Source organism: Grus americana, chromosome 6, assembly GCF_028858705.1.
Source record: "Grus americana isolate bGruAme1 chromosome 6, bGruAme1.mat, whole genome shotgun sequence".
Classification (NCBI taxonomy): Eukaryota; Metazoa; Chordata; class Aves; order Gruiformes; family Gruidae; genus Grus; species Grus americana.
Window position 1 is genome coordinate 22,368,890 of NC_072857.1, and position 17,747 is coordinate 22,386,636.

General features: G+C 35.3%; 1 protein-coding gene across 15 annotated transcripts in view; it reads left to right on the forward strand.

Annotated features, from left to right (window-relative positions):
- The window catches only part of UBR3 (ubiquitin protein ligase E3 component n-recognin 3), a 115,762-nt gene that overhangs the window by 34,992 nt on the left and 63,023 nt on the right, over window positions 1-17,747 (forward strand). For all 15 annotated transcript variants that reach the window (XM_054830475.1, XM_054830478.1, XM_054830476.1 and 12 more), the window contains 13 exons: window positions 1,791-1,970; window positions 2,745-2,878; window positions 4,722-4,808; window positions 5,429-5,494; window positions 5,582-5,671; window positions 6,524-6,652; window positions 6,741-6,793; window positions 7,459-7,592; window positions 8,070-8,154; window positions 9,469-9,611; window positions 12,955-13,051; window positions 14,316-14,457; window positions 17,114-17,218. In XM_054830475.1, coding sequence (XP_054686450.1) covers window positions 1,791-1,970; window positions 2,745-2,878; window positions 4,722-4,808; window positions 5,429-5,494; window positions 5,582-5,671; window positions 6,524-6,652; window positions 6,741-6,793; window positions 7,459-7,592; window positions 8,070-8,154; window positions 9,469-9,611; window positions 12,955-13,051; window positions 14,316-14,457; window positions 17,114-17,218 — 1,445 coding nt within the window. The remainder of the gene's footprint in view (window positions 1-1,790; window positions 1,971-2,744; window positions 2,879-4,721; window positions 4,809-5,428; window positions 5,495-5,581; window positions 5,672-6,523; window positions 6,653-6,740; window positions 6,794-7,458; window positions 7,593-8,069; window positions 8,155-9,468; window positions 9,612-12,954; window positions 13,052-14,315; window positions 14,458-17,113; window positions 17,219-17,747) is intronic.

The following is a 17,747-nucleotide window of genomic DNA, read 5'->3' on the forward strand; positions in this document are numbered from 1 at the left end:
AGAGGTTGTGGAGGCCCCATCCCTGGAAATGTTTAAGGCCAGGTTGGATGAGGCTTTGGGCAACGTGGTCTAGTGGAGGGTGTTGGAACTAGATGATCTTTGAGGTCCCTTCCAACCCTAACCATTCGATGATTCTCTGAACTCTGGATTTGTCTAATCTGTACTAGGGCAGAGAATCAGCAACATGGAACTAACTGTTGGCTCTTTGCAAAGCCCTTCAGCAGTTCAGGCGGAGCCAGCTGAGATGTTATCCTGTTCTTGCATAGGCTGTGTGAGCACATGGGAACCAGGCAGCTGAGCAACAAGACCTAGTTTCCTTTCTTCACAGATGTACCAGATAACGAGAGATTAAAGAGTATTTGATCAACTGTGGCAGAGAAGTTTGAGAAGCTCTGCAGAGCACTTCTGGCTTCCTGTTCCTTCCAGTGCTTCAGGGTAATAGATAGGAGTCAGTCTTAAGAAATGGAGCTCTATATTACCTTAGGGTAACAAGAAGGTATATGTTCATAGTTGTGTGCAACTCAAGCAGCATATTTTTCAGGATGAAATTTGATTTGTTTTTCTGACTGTCTTGAGTTCTTGGGAAGTAAAACTTGTCAAAATCAAAATATTGTATGACTTCAAGTTAGAAAACCTGTTGACATAACAGACAGCAGAGTAATTTTTTTTCTCCTGGTACCAATAAACCAACAAAATAAACAACCTCAGAGTAAGAAGAAAAAAAGTATTTTCTTCAGTAGTTACAACAAAGGGGAGAAAAAAAGCTTACATATGAACCAAAGGGAACCACTCCAGATACAGGTGTGCCTCATCAGCTGGAGACTGGAGTCTTTTAATAACAGTGTCCTTTTAACTGTGGCTGTGCCACAGTGCTTATGACCCTTTCACTATGTCAAGGGTAACTACAAGGGTCCTTCAGTGCATTTGAACTGGACAAGAGCCATCCCCAAGGCTGAGCATTAGATGCAAGATTTTCTTTCTTCTGTTTGCTTGAAATAGAATAGCAACTGACAGATGGGTACTGGAAACTATTTCCCTTGGATTGTGAATCCAGAACCAATCCTGTTTACCTTCTGGTCTTTCCAGGGGTCCCTCTGATGAAAATAAAATAAAAAAAAATCAAATAAAAATTTGGCAGCTGTAGAGGATGTACTTCTAACATCCTGTTCTTGCCCCACCCACACACCACCCACCTACCCCATTTCTTCTCCCCTTCTTTTGGGAGCCTTCTCCTGCCCTAGTCTCAGGAAGGCTGCATAAACCCTCTCTCTGTCCCAAATGCAGAGTAGAAATGTTTTTCTCTGCTGTCCTCCTCAGACTCAACATGCCAGTGTAGGTTTTGATCACCAGATTCCTGTTTGCATGCTGTAAGGTAGCTTGCTTGCTCAAAGTGTATCAAAGTCAAAATAGATTTCAGATGTTCATAATAGAAATTGTATTGTTTGGTCTTTTTATACTTCTTGATAGTATTCAAAAAAGTCATAGCTGTGATGGCTTTACTAATGCACTGCTTTTCAAAGGTTGCAGTATTGTTAAAAGTATGCGTGTGTCTTACTGAGTGGAATCTATGTATCTATGTTGGTAAGTCCATGATAAGAAAAAAGTCTCAGGTACCACAAAATAACCATTCATCTTCTCTGCAGTTCTCTCTGTGTGTGATCGCAACGTTAACGGTAAATCCTAATTTTTATTTTTGCATTATCTCGTAATTTTATTTAAAAATTACAACAAGAAGAAATAAAAAGTATTACTTTTTTCTTTTTTTTTTTTTTTTTCTTTTTTAAATCTAGATGAAGAAAACAGTTTACATGTTGTGGTGAATTGTGGGGAAGCACTACTGAAGAATAATACTTACTGGCCCCTGGTTAGTGATTTTATAAACATACTTTCACACCAAAGTGTGGCAAAGAAATTTTTGGAAGATCATGGTCTTTTGGTAACATGGATGAATTTTGTATCGTTCTTTCAAGGTATGTGACTTTTATAATCAGTACTAATCCAAGGATGTCAAGATAGCTTAATGTTCGCAGTAGCAAAATCCTTACACTGCTGTATGTAAATATTTAATTCATTAGTATTCTCATGAGTCTGTATTCCTGGAAGGGAACGGTATATTGTAGAAAACGGGTAGATTTGGAAATGATCTAATGGATTTTTGTCTTGTGTGGACTAGTTAAATAGCAATTGCATCACACTTGACTGAGATTGATGGTGTCAGAATTCTCAAGTTGTACTTAAATTACAAATCATAACTTGTGCTAGAAGGGTTTTACGGGGAAAGTTCTGAATTTCAATACTGGGTAAATTAATCTGATAAGTCTTTTTCTAAGTGTTGCTGTGAAGAAACTTTTTTATTATTTAAAAAGTATTTAAAAATCAGGAACTTTCAATACTCATAAATTTTCTGCCTAGAAAAAGACCAGGTATTTTCCATCCAAATGTTCTCAATGATTAAGCAAGGTTCAAAGTAGAAGGGCTGCTGTCCATGTTAATGTCACCTGAACAGCAAAGACTGCAGTTACTAGCCAATCTAGAGCTGTTGTTCTTTCCTGGTCTATATCTGTTCAAACTTTAATGCTTATTCTTATATTTTATCTATTATTTTGCTGCTAGATGAAATAGATTGTTACATTTTGTGGGGGTTTTGCCTTAATAGGTGTGTGAATGCATAGCACTAAAAATACTGCATTCCAGTTAGCCCAAATTAAATATTTGGTTGTATAACTCTGCTTAAATCTTTGAAGGTATGAATTTAAATAAACGGGAATTAAATGAGCATGTGGAGTTTGAATCGCAGACATACTATGCTGCCTTTGCTGCTGAGCTGGAAGCCTGTGCCCAGCCAATGTGGGGTCTTCTGTCACACTGCAAAGTTAGGGTAAGACCAACATTCCTCTGTCGTTATTCTTTGTTTTATTCATGATTTATTCTAGAGTTCTCAAATCTGAAAGGTCTGTCTGGTTTGTGTTTGAAAAGACTTGGGTTTTGCTGTCTTTGTCTACCAAATATATAAAACTGTGATCAACTCAGATTCTGTGTATAGTGAGCATAGAATTCATGCTTGTACCTAGTTTATTGTCTCCAGAACTGGGACTACAAGTTTAGGATGTGTACAGTCATATGACTGTACATATGGAATAACTTCTAATCTGATGAAAAACCTGTTAAATGTCTTTGAGTCATTCTGCTTTTGTTCAGTGGGAAAGAGATACATAAGTCATCCCTAATGTGATTGTAATGTTGATTGTGTTTGCAAATAGACACTTTGTTAGATGGGGGATGGAGTTCTATGATGTTTTACTGACAACCTGAGGTGAAAGCCTCTTAGGTTCCGACATCTCAGGGCCTCCTAACTAGAGCAAAGAGTTACTACTATTTGCTAGAGTGTAAATTTTATCAATTAAGTATATTATAGTAAAAATGGAATTCCATCAGGAATACTTAACATGCAGAAAAACTTCTTAGGGGTTATTTTTAATGAAATAATTATTTATCTTTGAAATTAGCTTATTCAGATATATAATAGCTTTCATGAGACAGTAATACCCGAATTGAACTGTGAACTGAAAAAAATGGGCATGAGCATACCACACAATTTTAAAACTGTTTAAATCAGTCAGTTGCAAAAGCCTTTCCGTGATGTAAGTTATACTGATACATTATGAATATATCAATTATGAGTCCAAATTATTTTTTGAAAACTGAATTACAACTTCTGGCTTTTTGAAGTATTCCTTTCTTTTTAGCTTAGGGATGGGAAGGTCTGCCTTTTAAGGCCTGTATGATTCCTTGCTCTCCGCCTGTCGGCATGTCAGTCATGTTTTCACCCCCATGTTTAAGCCCTTTGGTTGTTCTCAATAAATCTGAAAGAATTTTAGAAATCTCTTAGCTGATGGGATTGTGGCTGTTGTATTTCCTGACGAGAAAAGGAGTCTGACTGAGCAAGTCAGAGCTTGCACGGCTTCTGGCTGGCCAAAGCACTCCTGGCTTTTGCATGAGAAGTGTGTCATAGATATCCTAAGAGCGTGAGGCAGGTCTGGAGTCTGTGTTTAGGGGGAAGGGAAGATTAAAGGAAAAGTCAGTTAAGAAATGAGGCTTTCTAAGTTCCGCTGATCACAGAATAATTTGGTTTAGCTCCCTTCCCGTCTTCCTTTCTTGCACATCACTGCTTTGCTCCTGGAGCAAAGCTCTAGTCTTGAAAAACATGATTTAATCTGAAATATATTATAGCTTTAGGGCATTGTTACAGAGTTATATCATACAATCATAACAAGGTTTGCTTATTGTTAAAATCCGTGCAGAATTGTGTTATCACTGCATATAAGGTGCATTGTGTTAGCAAGCTGTAAGGACCTTTCGGTAGATAAAACTTACAGAATATTAGCCATTCCTTTTGATTGCATGAAAAGACTTTATTTATATTTTTTTTTATGCTTACATCTCTAAACTTTTGGTAAAAATAAATGAATAAATTAAGCAACAGTAGGCACTAGGACCGGCTGACTATTCTGAAGGTACCTTAATTCTCACCATTGAAATTATCATCTTTTAAAGTAACAGTGAAACTGTCCTAATACTTACTAATTTCCGTATGATGAGGGCATAAATTATGTGCTGTAAATATATTCTTGACATAATCATCTTTATTTGTAGTAGGAAAACAATGACACTTACTTAAAACTGTTTTGGCTTGTGCAGTACACTGGTTTCTCTTACTGCAGGAAACACAGGAATACACACGAAATGTTGTCAGATACTGCCTTGAAGCACTTCAGGACTGGTTTGATGCTATCAACTTTGTAGATGAGGTAAATATCCTTAGTGAATTTAAGTGAAGTACTGTGAAAATATGATGAAACTTCAAAGGTGGTACACTTCCCTCCACAACACCCCCCTGCCCTGAAGTTAAATCATCATTCTAGGTACTGACTGAAAAAGGATTGCCTTGCTGAAATTAGAATTTGTAGTTAATAGTTGGAATGTTATGATGTCCTAGGATCCTTTATTTGTAGTCTTGATGATTTAGATTTGCTGGTGCAAGCTTAAGCTGCATGAGTCTTTAAAGCAGAGCCATTGACATACTGCTGTTCTGCTGAACGAAGAGCTGAAGCAATGGTAAAACAGAAGTCCTTTTCTGCTATGGTAGTGGGGAGCAGCTTTCCTACCTTAGCAAGCAATACTCTCAATCAATTCAGAGTGTCATTAGCTACTGGAGGCTTAGTAAGAGATTAACTACAGCAGACTGAATAAGGGAAATTTCTGAATCATTGGAACGTGTGGGGGAATGAAGTAATACTAGGTTAGTGGAAAGTAAGTCCATCAAATGAAGACATGCACGACATGCACTGTTCTTGGTGGCTGTGACAAAGACATTTGTAGTTTGCTTTTTTTAATGTGTGGTATTAAAATATCTTTATTTTACTTTCAGCCAGCTCCTAACCAAGTTACTTTTCATTTGCCACTGCACCGTTACTTTGCCATGTTTTTAAGTAAGGTAAGCACATGTTTTAGTCACAGAGAAGATGAAAATTCCCTGTTGATGTGATTGTTCAGAACAGCGTGTGCTTGCTTTTGTTTCTAGGCTGTCAAATGCCAAGAACTAGATCTGGATACTATCTTGCCAGATCAGGAGATGCTGATGAAACTAATGATTCACCCACTTCAGATTCAGGTACGGGCAGACTTCTGACCTGGATGCAGATGTAGAGATATACAACCAAAAAAAGTCGCTCTCTAATTCTTTTAACCCTGGTCATTCTAAATATATTTAGAAGTATTTAACAAGGGGGAGTATGTCTTCATTGTGGAATATCAAAATTAGCAATATGTAACAATAATAACTAGAATATGCTGAGTAGTTAGGAAGAAAAAAAGAGTTTATCCTATTTCCAAAATTAAATATGTGGCATTAGTTATCATACTCTAAGAAGTATGATAATAATACTCACTATAGCACTTTCAAAAGGGTAGGAGGAACTAGCCCTTTGAAAACATGGAATTGCATGGTCGTGGAATAGGTACCAATGGAGCACAAGTTGAGAAGAAAGCTGAATCTGAAAATTTTGTGTCTTTAATTGAGAATGAGTTCAAGAATAGATGCACCTTGCAACATTTTTATTTACAAATTTGTATTTATTTGTATGTAAGAGATAGTGAGCAGTATTTGTAGTCACTGCTCTGACTTTGTTTTAACCATGATGCCTTCATTTTTGGAGTACTTTTCAAGATTGTAATAAATAAATACATAAAAAAAATGACTTCTTTAACTTTGATCACTTTCATTGTCAGAAATATGGTCTCATATGAAAATACGGTATCTGTTTCATAAACTTGCAGTGATTCCTTTTCATCCCTCACTCCCCAGAAGTAAATTAGTATTAAAAGTATACTTTTCTATAAAGGTGTAGTGTGTATGTATGTATATGCGTGATAATATATTGTTGATTATCTAATGTTGAACTGAATAGCTGAATATCCTTGAAATGTTTGTAAATTTTTATTTTATTTTATTTTCCCTGAACAGGCAAGTCTTTCTGAAATTCACAGCAACATGTGGGTTAGAAACGGTCTACAAATTAAAGGACAGGCCATGACATACGTGCAGTCTCATTTCTGCAATTCAATGATTGATCCTGACATTTATCTGTTGCAAGTAAGTTACGTTTTCTGAGAAGTCAAACCAGTGTTTGTTTACAAACAAACAAACTACTGAATAAAATGAATTTATTCTCTTTCCACAGGTCTGTGCCTCTAGGCTGGACCCAGATTATTTTATTTCATCCGTTTTTGAAAGGTAGGGCTAAAAGATGAATGCTTTTGTTCAGTGTTGTGCTAGCTGATTACTAATTTATGCCATGTGAGAGAAAAGGTGCTTGTCTGATGTACCTCTTCAGTGGTACAACTCTGCCTAGCCAAAACTAACACTTAATGAAGGGCTCTGCCAAAAGAGGTATCTCAAGGTATATCCTTGGTTTTATACAGGATTGGCTTTTGATATACAGTGGAGTCATGAAGCTTCAGACATTTGTTTCCTGAGCGTCTTCAGGTTTTTTTAAGTTTTGCACATGTTTGTATGCAAGCTTTCAGGATGTACTAGGCTTAAGAAGTAGATAAATAGAAATAAATAGAGTTGCAATAGTAAAGATGCTGAAAGGATGTCTGCTTTTCTGGATAGAATGAAATCAGGGTTTGAAAACAGATTAATTGGCAGTAGCTTTTATATGTTCATAAATGTAAGGTGTTTTCATGTGGAGCAGACATGACTATAGCACATGCCATAGGTAGGTAAATAAAAATCCAAATTTAAAAATAAGAGGGTTTTCATGTATGTCTGTATATTACTGCATTACACGCATTTAATTTCGTATTAATTTGGGGTTGTCGTGAATGGTATCCTGAGTTTATCAGTACACTTCACATTGGAGAGTGATGTTTCTGTCTTTACTCTTTGATATGCAGATTTAAGGTGGTAGATCTGTTAACGATGGCATCACAGCATCAAAATACAGTTCTCGATTCAGAGCACGAAAGGTCAATGTTGGAAGGAGCCTTAACATTTTTGGTCCTTCTGTTAAGTCTTCGTTTACATTTAGGTAAGAATCACTGCTTTAGGAGTGCTTGTATGTAAGTAATATGCCTGTTCATTTGTATTCAACATTTACTAGCTACCATAAAGTGGATTAGCCATATAGTAACTTAAAGCATTCAACACTTGGTTTCATTTTTGCCAGTTACTGAATTTTAATCCCTTATGAACTAGAAATAGACATAATACATAGAAATGGAGAAAAATGGCTTTAATGGAAGTGGCTGATTTGTGTATGTGATCACGTGAAGATTCTGTATCTTTGCAGAAAGACAGCAATTTTAGTTCATACTGTCTTTTCTGATTGAGGTTGTGTCCCATAACATTTGTGTGCCCTCCGCCCTTTTTGTGCTGTATTGTTATAGCACTATATCATTAGTTGATATTTGTATCAAGTTTAACTTGTGTTTAATGACAAACGTATGCTGAATGTGTGTTTTAAAATCATGCTATTTTAATGGCTTTTTAAATGTTGTTGTTCTAGGAATGACAGATGATGAGATCCTCAGAGCAGAAATGGTAGCCCAACTCTGTATGAATGACAGGACACACAGTTCATTATTAGATCTCATATCCTTGGAATATATTAATTAATGTGTATGAATGAGAATGACAGGTACCTGGATAGTAGTGGGATTTTGGAACTTGAACATGTTTTCAGCTTATGTAATTATAACAAATTGTGTAAAGATGTGTTTGCATGTACTTACCAGCAAAGACACGTGTTCCAGATTTGGTTTTTCTTACAAAACATGCAACACTTTGTAATAGCTCTAAATTAGTTTCAATTCAAAGTGCTTAACTGTTCTTTTTATTTTTATTATTTTTTTAACAGTACAAAAGTCTTTTAAATGTGAAGTGAAAAATCTGTTTTCCAATGATGTTGTAGAAAGTTTAGCCAAGCGTCACTGTTACCTGGATTTGAGCCTTTGATTATTGCTCATTTTATGCCAGCATAAAAGGAAGCTACTGTACACTATATTGGCTTTTGCTATCAATAGCTGGAAATGCGAGTAATAGCAATTCTGAATGCTGCTTTGAAATTAGAGTATAATGCATGTGTTAAGGGGGAAGTGTCTTGAAGATTAGCAAACTCTAGGAAGTCTTTCTGTGAAGTGATATACGGCTGATATCCCTAAACAGCTGAATACAAATACACAGGTTTTACTGCTATCAGCGTGTTAAGGTGTGTAGGCAAATTAAATAGCTTGTGGTGATTGCCCAGAAGAGCTTGCAATCCAGGGATAGGCATTGGGCAAAAATATTAGGAATTTATAAAGATACGAAAGCAGGAGATGGAAAGTTACAAATATGTAATAAGAATTATTAATTATTATGATATGACCTAGTACTCAGTCACTTAAATATGTAAAATAAGGGAATCACTTAAAGCGATTCAATTAAGTGAATCACTTAACTATGTAAAATAAGTGAATCATTTATACAAGCAATCACTTATCACTAAGCAGGAGTTTCCTTATTTGTAATTTGCTACTTGTGATTTGGGGTAATGTCAATAGGTCAATTAAGTATCACTACCAAAAATGAGAAATAGCCAATCCAAGATGGAGAATTACTTACTGCGTTTATGGATCCCAAGCTATTTACTTGCCTTTTCTGCACTTAGCTGTAAATGTAAAATATTCTTGCTATGAGGAAAGCCAAAGTGTTAGTAAAAATTTTAATGTCCTAGCTAGGAAGCTTTGATTCACTTCAGTAATAGTTATTGTTCCATAGCAGCTGGAGCATACGGACCTCTTGTGGTAAACACAGAGCACTGCTGAAATGTAGCCTCCGAAATGAGTGACTGAAAACGTCAAGAGGGAAGTAAAATACTGTGTGCTGCAACTAAGTTAACTTTGCTTTCCTTAACACAAACATTACATTCCAGAAAACCCCAATCCTAAAAGTGGTATTATTCCAGGAAGCTTAAGCTTTGAATCAGTCTTGTCTGCAGTTGCTGATTTTAAAGCTCCTGTTTTTGAACCTGGAGGTTCCATGCAACAAGGAATGTATACACCTAAAGGTATGGTAATTGGTGTCCCCTTGTAACATACTCAGTGGTAAAATGCTTGACTAGAGGTTTCTGTCTTAAAAAACCAACAACACCCCCCCCACACCCCAAACAATAATGAAAACCCCACCTTCACCCTCAAAAAAACCCACAAAAAAACCAACCTCAAAACCACTGCCACTTAAACCCCACAACTTTTTGTCTATTTCATTATTGTGTTTCTTGTCTTTAGCAATGCTCTTAATTACTGTTAATGCTTTTTAATAAATTCATTTTGATCTAGAGTGAAAATGAGCTTCTCATATTAATCAGGTATCCTTAGAAAGCATGGGACAAATGGGGAACTGAAAAATTGTTATTTGTATTTCAGTGATCTGCATACTTAATCATTCATGTGATTTTTAAAAAACCTGATATAAGTTCAGTAGAGTTTAGAACCATTTGCACTAGGGAGGTGTCAGCTGCAAAGGTATTTTCTTTGAACTCCACGTTTTGATTATTAAAGATATCGTGATAGATAATTCTTTTATATTGCTTAACTATCGTAGTGGCCTGTAACATTTTTCCCAATGAATAGTGAAGGTCTAGAACAAAGTTCAGGCTAGACTGGTTATAGAATATTGTTCTATAATTCTACAGTACATACAGTGCAAAAATGACAAGTTTATTCCCCTGACCAGCTTGTCATCTAAATTGGGCTCAACATAGTGTTGGTATATCAAAGGAGAGGAAGAATTTAAGAACTCAGTGTTCCATTACTGTTTCCTGTCACTGAGCAGATAAGCCTGTAGGAATCTGAAATGCTCCATGTGCTTTGGTTGTGCTTCAACTCATGGCAAAGCTGAAGAGAGATTAACTCCTTCCTCCTCTGGTACCTCCCTTGAGAACTGGCAGGGTTGGGGTCTGATAATTTTGAAACCATTTCATTTGCAGGCTGTGTTCTTTTGTAGATTTTTGTTGTTGTTAATGTAGGAACTAGTACTGTACTAACTTGTTTGCCAGTTTTTGTACTGGGAGATTGAGTCAGTGAAGCTCTTATTTTCATACAAATCAACCAGTAAAGCAGTTTTGTGAAACCAGTTTTGGGAATCGATTGGTTCTGGTTCCTTGATTTGTAATTAGGCAACTTAACGCCTATGTATTCAAAATAACTTTATTTTAATGTTTTATAAACTGCATTTCTTTATATCATGTCTGGTTTCTGCAGCTTGTGACATACCGGTCTTTTTCATAACGCAGTGTGAAAGAAAAAAAAAAAAGGATGGATTATGGTATTTTTAATTATAACAGTTTATATTTAGGGAATCTGATGCTAGATTGTAGTGGTTTGGGATTTTTTTGTTTTGTTTTTTAACACAGTTTACCTCTGCAATAGATTGTTTATCTTAAAGGTTTTTTTAAGTACCTCATCTATAGCAGTGAATACTGAAGTAATTTGTAAGACTATACAGAATCCCTTTTTCTTAAAATAATAAAAAAATTTAAAAAGCTTCTGCAGCTATAAAAGCCAGCATGGTTTTCTTGTGTACTATAGCCTTTTAGGTGTTTATAATCTTTATAAGGCTATATAGGTGCTCAAAAAGAATGGTGATATTCCAGTTTCTTTTAAGAATTGTAGTTTGTGGCCCGTCACAGTTTAAACAAGTCATGTTGAGATCCATTCCCTCTAATCCTTTGTTTCCCTAAATTTAGGGGAAAAAAAAAAAAATCTTTGTTATCATCGCAGAAGCCCCAGATTTTGCTTCCATGAACTATTGGGTAAAAAAAAAAAAAAAAAATAAACCCACAAAAAAACCCCCACAAAAAACCCCCAACTTCCAAATAAAGGACATAGTTCTTCCTGTTCTCTGTGGATTTGTGTGCTGAAGATGAGCTCTGTGTGCATTTCTAATATTCCCCATCTGGCTCCCTCACTTAGTCCTTTTTCCTCATTGTGCATTAGCAGCCCAAACAAGCTTGGTCTGTGTTTCAGACTGCAGGAGTAAACTCTGTCCAGAAAAAATGGATTTTTTACAAGCTAAGTTTGATCATATTTCACACATAGTGGAAACCATGCTAAGTGTTCTCTCTCAGCAGCGTATGAGGGTATCTGTAGAACTGGTGACGTTAGTAGGGGTTAATAAGAGTATAGACCACTTGTCTTCTTCCCTGGGAGAAATTAATCTCAAAAGTGTGATAAAGCTGCCTATTTTTGCCTGTGAAAACTTGAATGTTGTTAGCACTTGTGTTCTGTTACGCCTGCTGGTGGAGCTAAAATTCTGTGTCCACTGGGTTTTTTTCTTCCTTTGATGGCATCGTTGAATCTTGCCTTCATATTGCTGCATTACAGGAGCTAAATGCTTCCAAACATTTAATAGAACAAACATCTTCATTTGGCTTTAGGTTGGAACCTTAATTTTGTTTTTTAATAACTTGCAAATAGGAAAAAAAGGTAGCAATTAAGTGGCATATCTTGATTTATAGTCCGCTTAGACTTTTCTGTTTGTGATTGCTCTGAAAAGCCACTCTGGATGTTAATTTAGAGCTACTAAATTAAACAGAGATAACTAAGGTTTTAATGCCAAGATAATGCATAGATATTAGTTATAATACAAAGGCATGTTCATAAAGGATTGATCACAAATGTTATTTCATAAGAAACTTGGCCATTTTTGAGACTGAACAAAAAATTGTGGTGGTATAGTCATTTGGCTCACTGGACTTAATAGTTAAATACCACTCACCTGCTAACTGCTCTACAGTCTTTACTTCCTATTTTCAAGAGGGCTTGTGCTTATCCAAGTACCAAGTAAAAAATAATTAAAACCTTTTCTTACATGTTTGTGGAAGCGAAAAAGAGCAAAACAAGATGCCTATGGAAAAGGTAGTTTTGGGGCTGCCATTGTATACTTACAATTGGATAAATAGATTTTAAAATCTAAGTAAATGTATCTGGTGTGTTTGTTTTGTTTGTTTGTTAACTTTCCTCAGCATGTGTTACAACTGTTATTTTATCAGAAATATGTGGGGGGTTTTTTTAATCATTTTATCCCACATTGTAAATTATTACATAAGAGAAAAGAAAGCTAGAAGACACTAAAATAAAGCTTGTTAATAGAAAAGATCTGTTGCCTTAACAGACTGTTCATTTTTTGTTTTGAAACCAAGAAAAATATTTTTGGTGATATTTTGATAAGTAGTAGGAATTACTAGAATAGTAAGTATTATTAGTAAGAATTAATAAAAATTGTACTTTGCTGCAAAAAAATATTATATACTAGAAAACTACTTTATTAAAGCTAGTTAAGAAAATAATCTAGAATAACTTGTAAGGTCTGTAAAGAGAATTTTAACATGTCACTTTTTTAAACAACAGCTGAAGTTTGGGATAAGGAATTTGACCCTGTCATGGTAATACTTCGAACGGTTTACCGTAGAGATGTGCAGTCTGCAATGGACAGATATACAGCATTGTAAGTTGGACCATTTTTAGAAATGTAACATCATACTGTTGCTCATTGCACACTATTTATTTTTTTTAATTTTTACTGTCTAGTACTGCTAATCATGTTATTGATGTTTTTCGGCCCTAGATTTGTCCTTTGAGTAAATTTAGAAATTTACAGGCAGTATCAGGGTTTTGTTTAGCTTAATCTGTTACTCTTCCATAAATGTTTAAAAATACATCTGAAGTGCCACAAAGTAGTGAATGTCATCATAGTTAAAATAGTTAACCAAAAGTTAATGTTTAAAAATCAGTTACAAAATATTTAAAGAAAGCAGCCTTATCTGTATTTATTTTACATTTAGGTACGTGAAGCACAGTATTAGTGTTCTGTGTTTTGAAATTATATTGAAGACAATATGGGTTTCTTCTGTGTATTCACCCATGACAGAAACCATGGGTGAATTAAATTCATATTTAAATACATGAAAAAACACTTGTGGCATCTTTTTAAGTTCTAAGAAGCAAGATGATTTGGTATTAATTCTTTCCCTTAACATTCCGTCCCTTACAGATTCTTGTTTCAGCTAATTTAATTTGGTTGTCTGTTACTTCACACCTTGGGAGTAAAAATCAAGTTAAAAACCCCCTTATAATAAAGTTAGCAAAATAATCCTCTGCCCCGTGGTCATTCCATTAAATCAAAGGTTCATAAACGTATACTGTAAGTGATTTTGAGCAAGGTAGTATTCTTAAATAATTGCATTGCCTACTGCACTGGATTCCAGCTCGTTATTAGAAATGTGGGGCCACGTTGAACTTAATTTTTAGGTTCATAGATATGATAGCGCTGGTACTGTAACTCTAGCTAATTATGTGTAGCATTTCCTAGTGTTGCCTCTAATCCAGTCCCTACAGATGTGAGATTTCTATTTTGGATGTCTAGCAGTGTGGATTTGAGTGAAGTGAAAAGTTTTCCATCTCTTCTATGTGCCTCTTAGAATGAAAATTGAATTTTTAAATTCATAGCTTAAATTCATAGCAATAATTAAAAATTCATTTAACTTTATAAATAAAAGTAATTTAAACCAGTGGTAATCCATAGAAAAATGAGACTGGATTCAGTTTGTGTATACATTCCCATTTTTTGAATGCTGCTTAAATAAATTAAATGGCTTAGAAATGCTCCTCAATTCTAAAGTTGGTCTAAACAAAAAGAATGCAGGATAGTTAGAACAGTGGGAGTTATCTACATAATTGCAGTGCTTAACATGTCTCATTTATTTCAACAGTTTAAAGCAGAGTGGTAAATTCCCTGGGAACCCATGGCCTCCTTACAAGAAGAGAACACCACTACATCCAAGTTACAAAGGTCTCATAAAGCTTTTACACTGCAAAACCCTGCACATCGTGCTGTTCACACTTCTTTACAAGGTACAGTCATAATTCTCATTAAGTCCAGTAGTTTACTTCCACTTTTTTAGAACAGGAGTTCTTAGAAGCATGATTCTTTTAAATAGATTATTTACAGTAATCAGGTTCAAATCTACATAATGTTTTTATTTTTGTTTTATTTTCTAAGTCTAGTATGATAAGGTTTTTCTACCACTTTCATTATTTCATGAATGATTATTTCATATAGACATACTCTAAGTCAGGTACCCAAGTGGACGAGCTATCCTACTCTACTTCGAGGAACGCTATTTTCACCATCAGAGTTGCCCTTTGAATTGTTGTTCCATGATGGTTTCAGGGAGCATGATGGTGTGAGCATTGTTCCTTTGGCTCCCACTGCAGAGTTTTAAGGCATCAGCAGCCTGTTCAGATGTACACAACCTGGATGGCTTTAGACCCTGAATGGCAAATATGTCTCCTAACTGCAGTTGGTTCTAACATCGCTTCCCAGATATGTTCTTGCTTTTGATAATGTTTTAGCTCTTGTTTTTCAGGTCTAATTGATGCCTTTAAATTGTGTTTGGTTTTGTCTTTGATAGTTGGCTGCCCTCCTTAAGAGAAGTGCATCCTTTTTGAAGAGTACATTCAAAAAAAAAAAGGGGGGGGGAGTTTGAATCTATCTTTGTACTTGGAAAGTGCTTTGAAAGCACATGTGCTGCAGAGGCAGATGAGGGACTAATAAAAAGTGGTTTGATTGAGTAGTGCTTTTCCTGGGCAGACTTTCCTTTTGTGCTCTTTTAAGTGCTCCCAGCTCCTAAAGTTCTTGTTTTATTTCACTGTTGAACTTCTGTTGAATAGAAAATAGCTGTTCTTAAGTATAGTTGTAACTGTGTGGTATCACAGAGCCATGCTTATTCTCATGGAATTGTTTCAGCTGATTTCTTTCTCTAATGAAGTATCATATAAGTTGTCAGTATATCATTAAGATGAATAAGACTTAAGATTTTACCTGAATTCATTCAATAGATTTCACCTTTATGACAGAAAAGGACTTTTTCTCAAAAGCTTCGTATTGTTTACAAATTAATGACTTTGGTAAACTATAGTTTTGCTGTGTAATTAGTGCAATTTCAAAAATCTCCTTATAAAATATAAAAATTTTAGTATTTTACTACTCATTCTTCCTTCTCCATAACATTTCCCATCCTGTTATGGGTAAGACTGAATTTCATGTGCAGAGACTATTGAAAGAAGCTATACCTTTTTGAAGCTCAGTAGTACAACATCTAATGGTTGGTCAGGGTTTTCCATTGTCAGACATCTAGTTCTCCATCTTGCTGAAATTTAACCAGTGGCTGACGTTTTTCATGCTGAATGCCTGTTCTGCATGAGTTTCCAAGACTGAAGCAAGGACAAAATACATCCCCTTTTCCTATGTTTTAAACATTCTTTTATCAAGATTCTGAATTTAGCCAAACTGTAGACATTGCAAAGTTACATTGTGTGCATGTTCAGTGGCTGTGTTTTTTATTTGGTTAACTGTTGAAGCTCCAAGAAAGCCCCAGAACTGGGCATGCCTCACACCAGAGCTGAACAGAACTTTGCCTGGAGTGGTAGTGCTTTGTTTCCCAGGGATTTCCATAATTTTGCCCAGAGAAGCTGCTGCGTGCAGTATGTTTAACCCTGCTTAGCCCTGGCTGGCTGCAGGAGCTGGGCTGCCTGATTGCTGCAGGGTGAAGAACAAGGCTGAGATGTGGTAGTATGTAGCAGAGACAGGGAAAGGAGCATACCTGGAGAAAGTACTAAACAGGAGACTTACAGGAAGGCAGATGAAGAAAAGGAGAGCTTGGGATTATGTAGAAGATGAAGTAATATTTTTGACATGGAACAAAAATTGAGACTATAGAGAAGGAATGCATCGTCTTTTACGGTCTTGCTTGGGGTTTTGGGGGGGGGGGGGGGCATTTTTTCTCTTACTCTGTTGAGAATCTTCAAGAACATAAATCTTGAGAATCTTAAGATTTCTTGGTTGCTGTTTTAGCTGGAATGCTGAATACGTTTCTACCAGATTTATGAATGGTAGAAATTATGTAGTGATTGATTCCATAGGTTGGTTTAAATGATATTTTCTCTATTTGTGAAATTTTGCCAATTCATGACAGCTTTTGTATCTCTTGGCTTTTGGGACTGCCTACGGAAGAATAGTAAACTACATCTGATGACTTGAATTTTCATGACTCTTGATTCTGACTGGTACAACTGCACGTGTTTTTTGTATTAACATAATACCGAGTGCCCTTTTTAATTAAGTAGTTTCTATAATCTCAGATTTGATTGGGTTTGATTAAATCAGCTGCTCAAACATAATTTAGAAAAGCTATTGTAACACAGTATTTAAGAACTTTATCTCTGTGATGTTTCTAATGGGCATACCTATTTATGAAGTTTGGCCCATTGAAAACCAAGTTGTATCTAAAACTTTACTAGGATACACTCTAAAAATATTAATTTCTATAGTAGCCTGTCTAGAATGAAATTTTAAACATATTTTCTCATGCACTTTTTGGGTAACTTGCAGGTTCTTGCCATTTTCTTTCCTTTAAATCAGAATAGTCTCAAGAGGAGACTTGTCCTGGTTTTTAATTTCAGCATTAATTTTACCTTCTAAAATGTGAATGACTGTTTTTCTGCCTAGATATTAATGGATCATCAGAATTTGTCAGAACATGTGCTTTGCATGGTTTTGTATTTGATTGAGCTGGGGTTGGAAAATTCACCAGAACAAGAGGCAGATGAAGAGGTAAGAATAAATACCATCTTTTTCACTACAATATAAAAGTATTGATTCAATAATCTTTGAAATAGATGTTTATTAAAATTATAATTTTACCATAGGAATAGGAATAAAACATCTTTACTTAAGCAGAGATCAACTAAGTAAAAAAACCCCACAAAATAAAATTGCATACAGTTGTGGAATATGCTATCTTGTTATATGTTTCAACAGTTTCTGTATGTATAACCTGACAATGCAGATTGGTTAGATCTTTACTACTCTGTAAATTAGTACTTGAAATTGGAGACAAAAATACCTAAAAGATTGAATCTGAAACTCACTTCAATTTCTAGATTTTCAACAGAAACATTTATCACTGTGCATTTTATCGTGAAAGCTCTGTATCTTCTAAAATACGTGAATCAGACAAAATTTTAATTGTGCTTTTGTTGAGAATTTGAATATATAGCCATTATTTTCATGATTCCAGGTTCCCTTATGGTATATGACTTTTATACTTTTTCCTACTGTTTAACATTGCTTATATGACTAA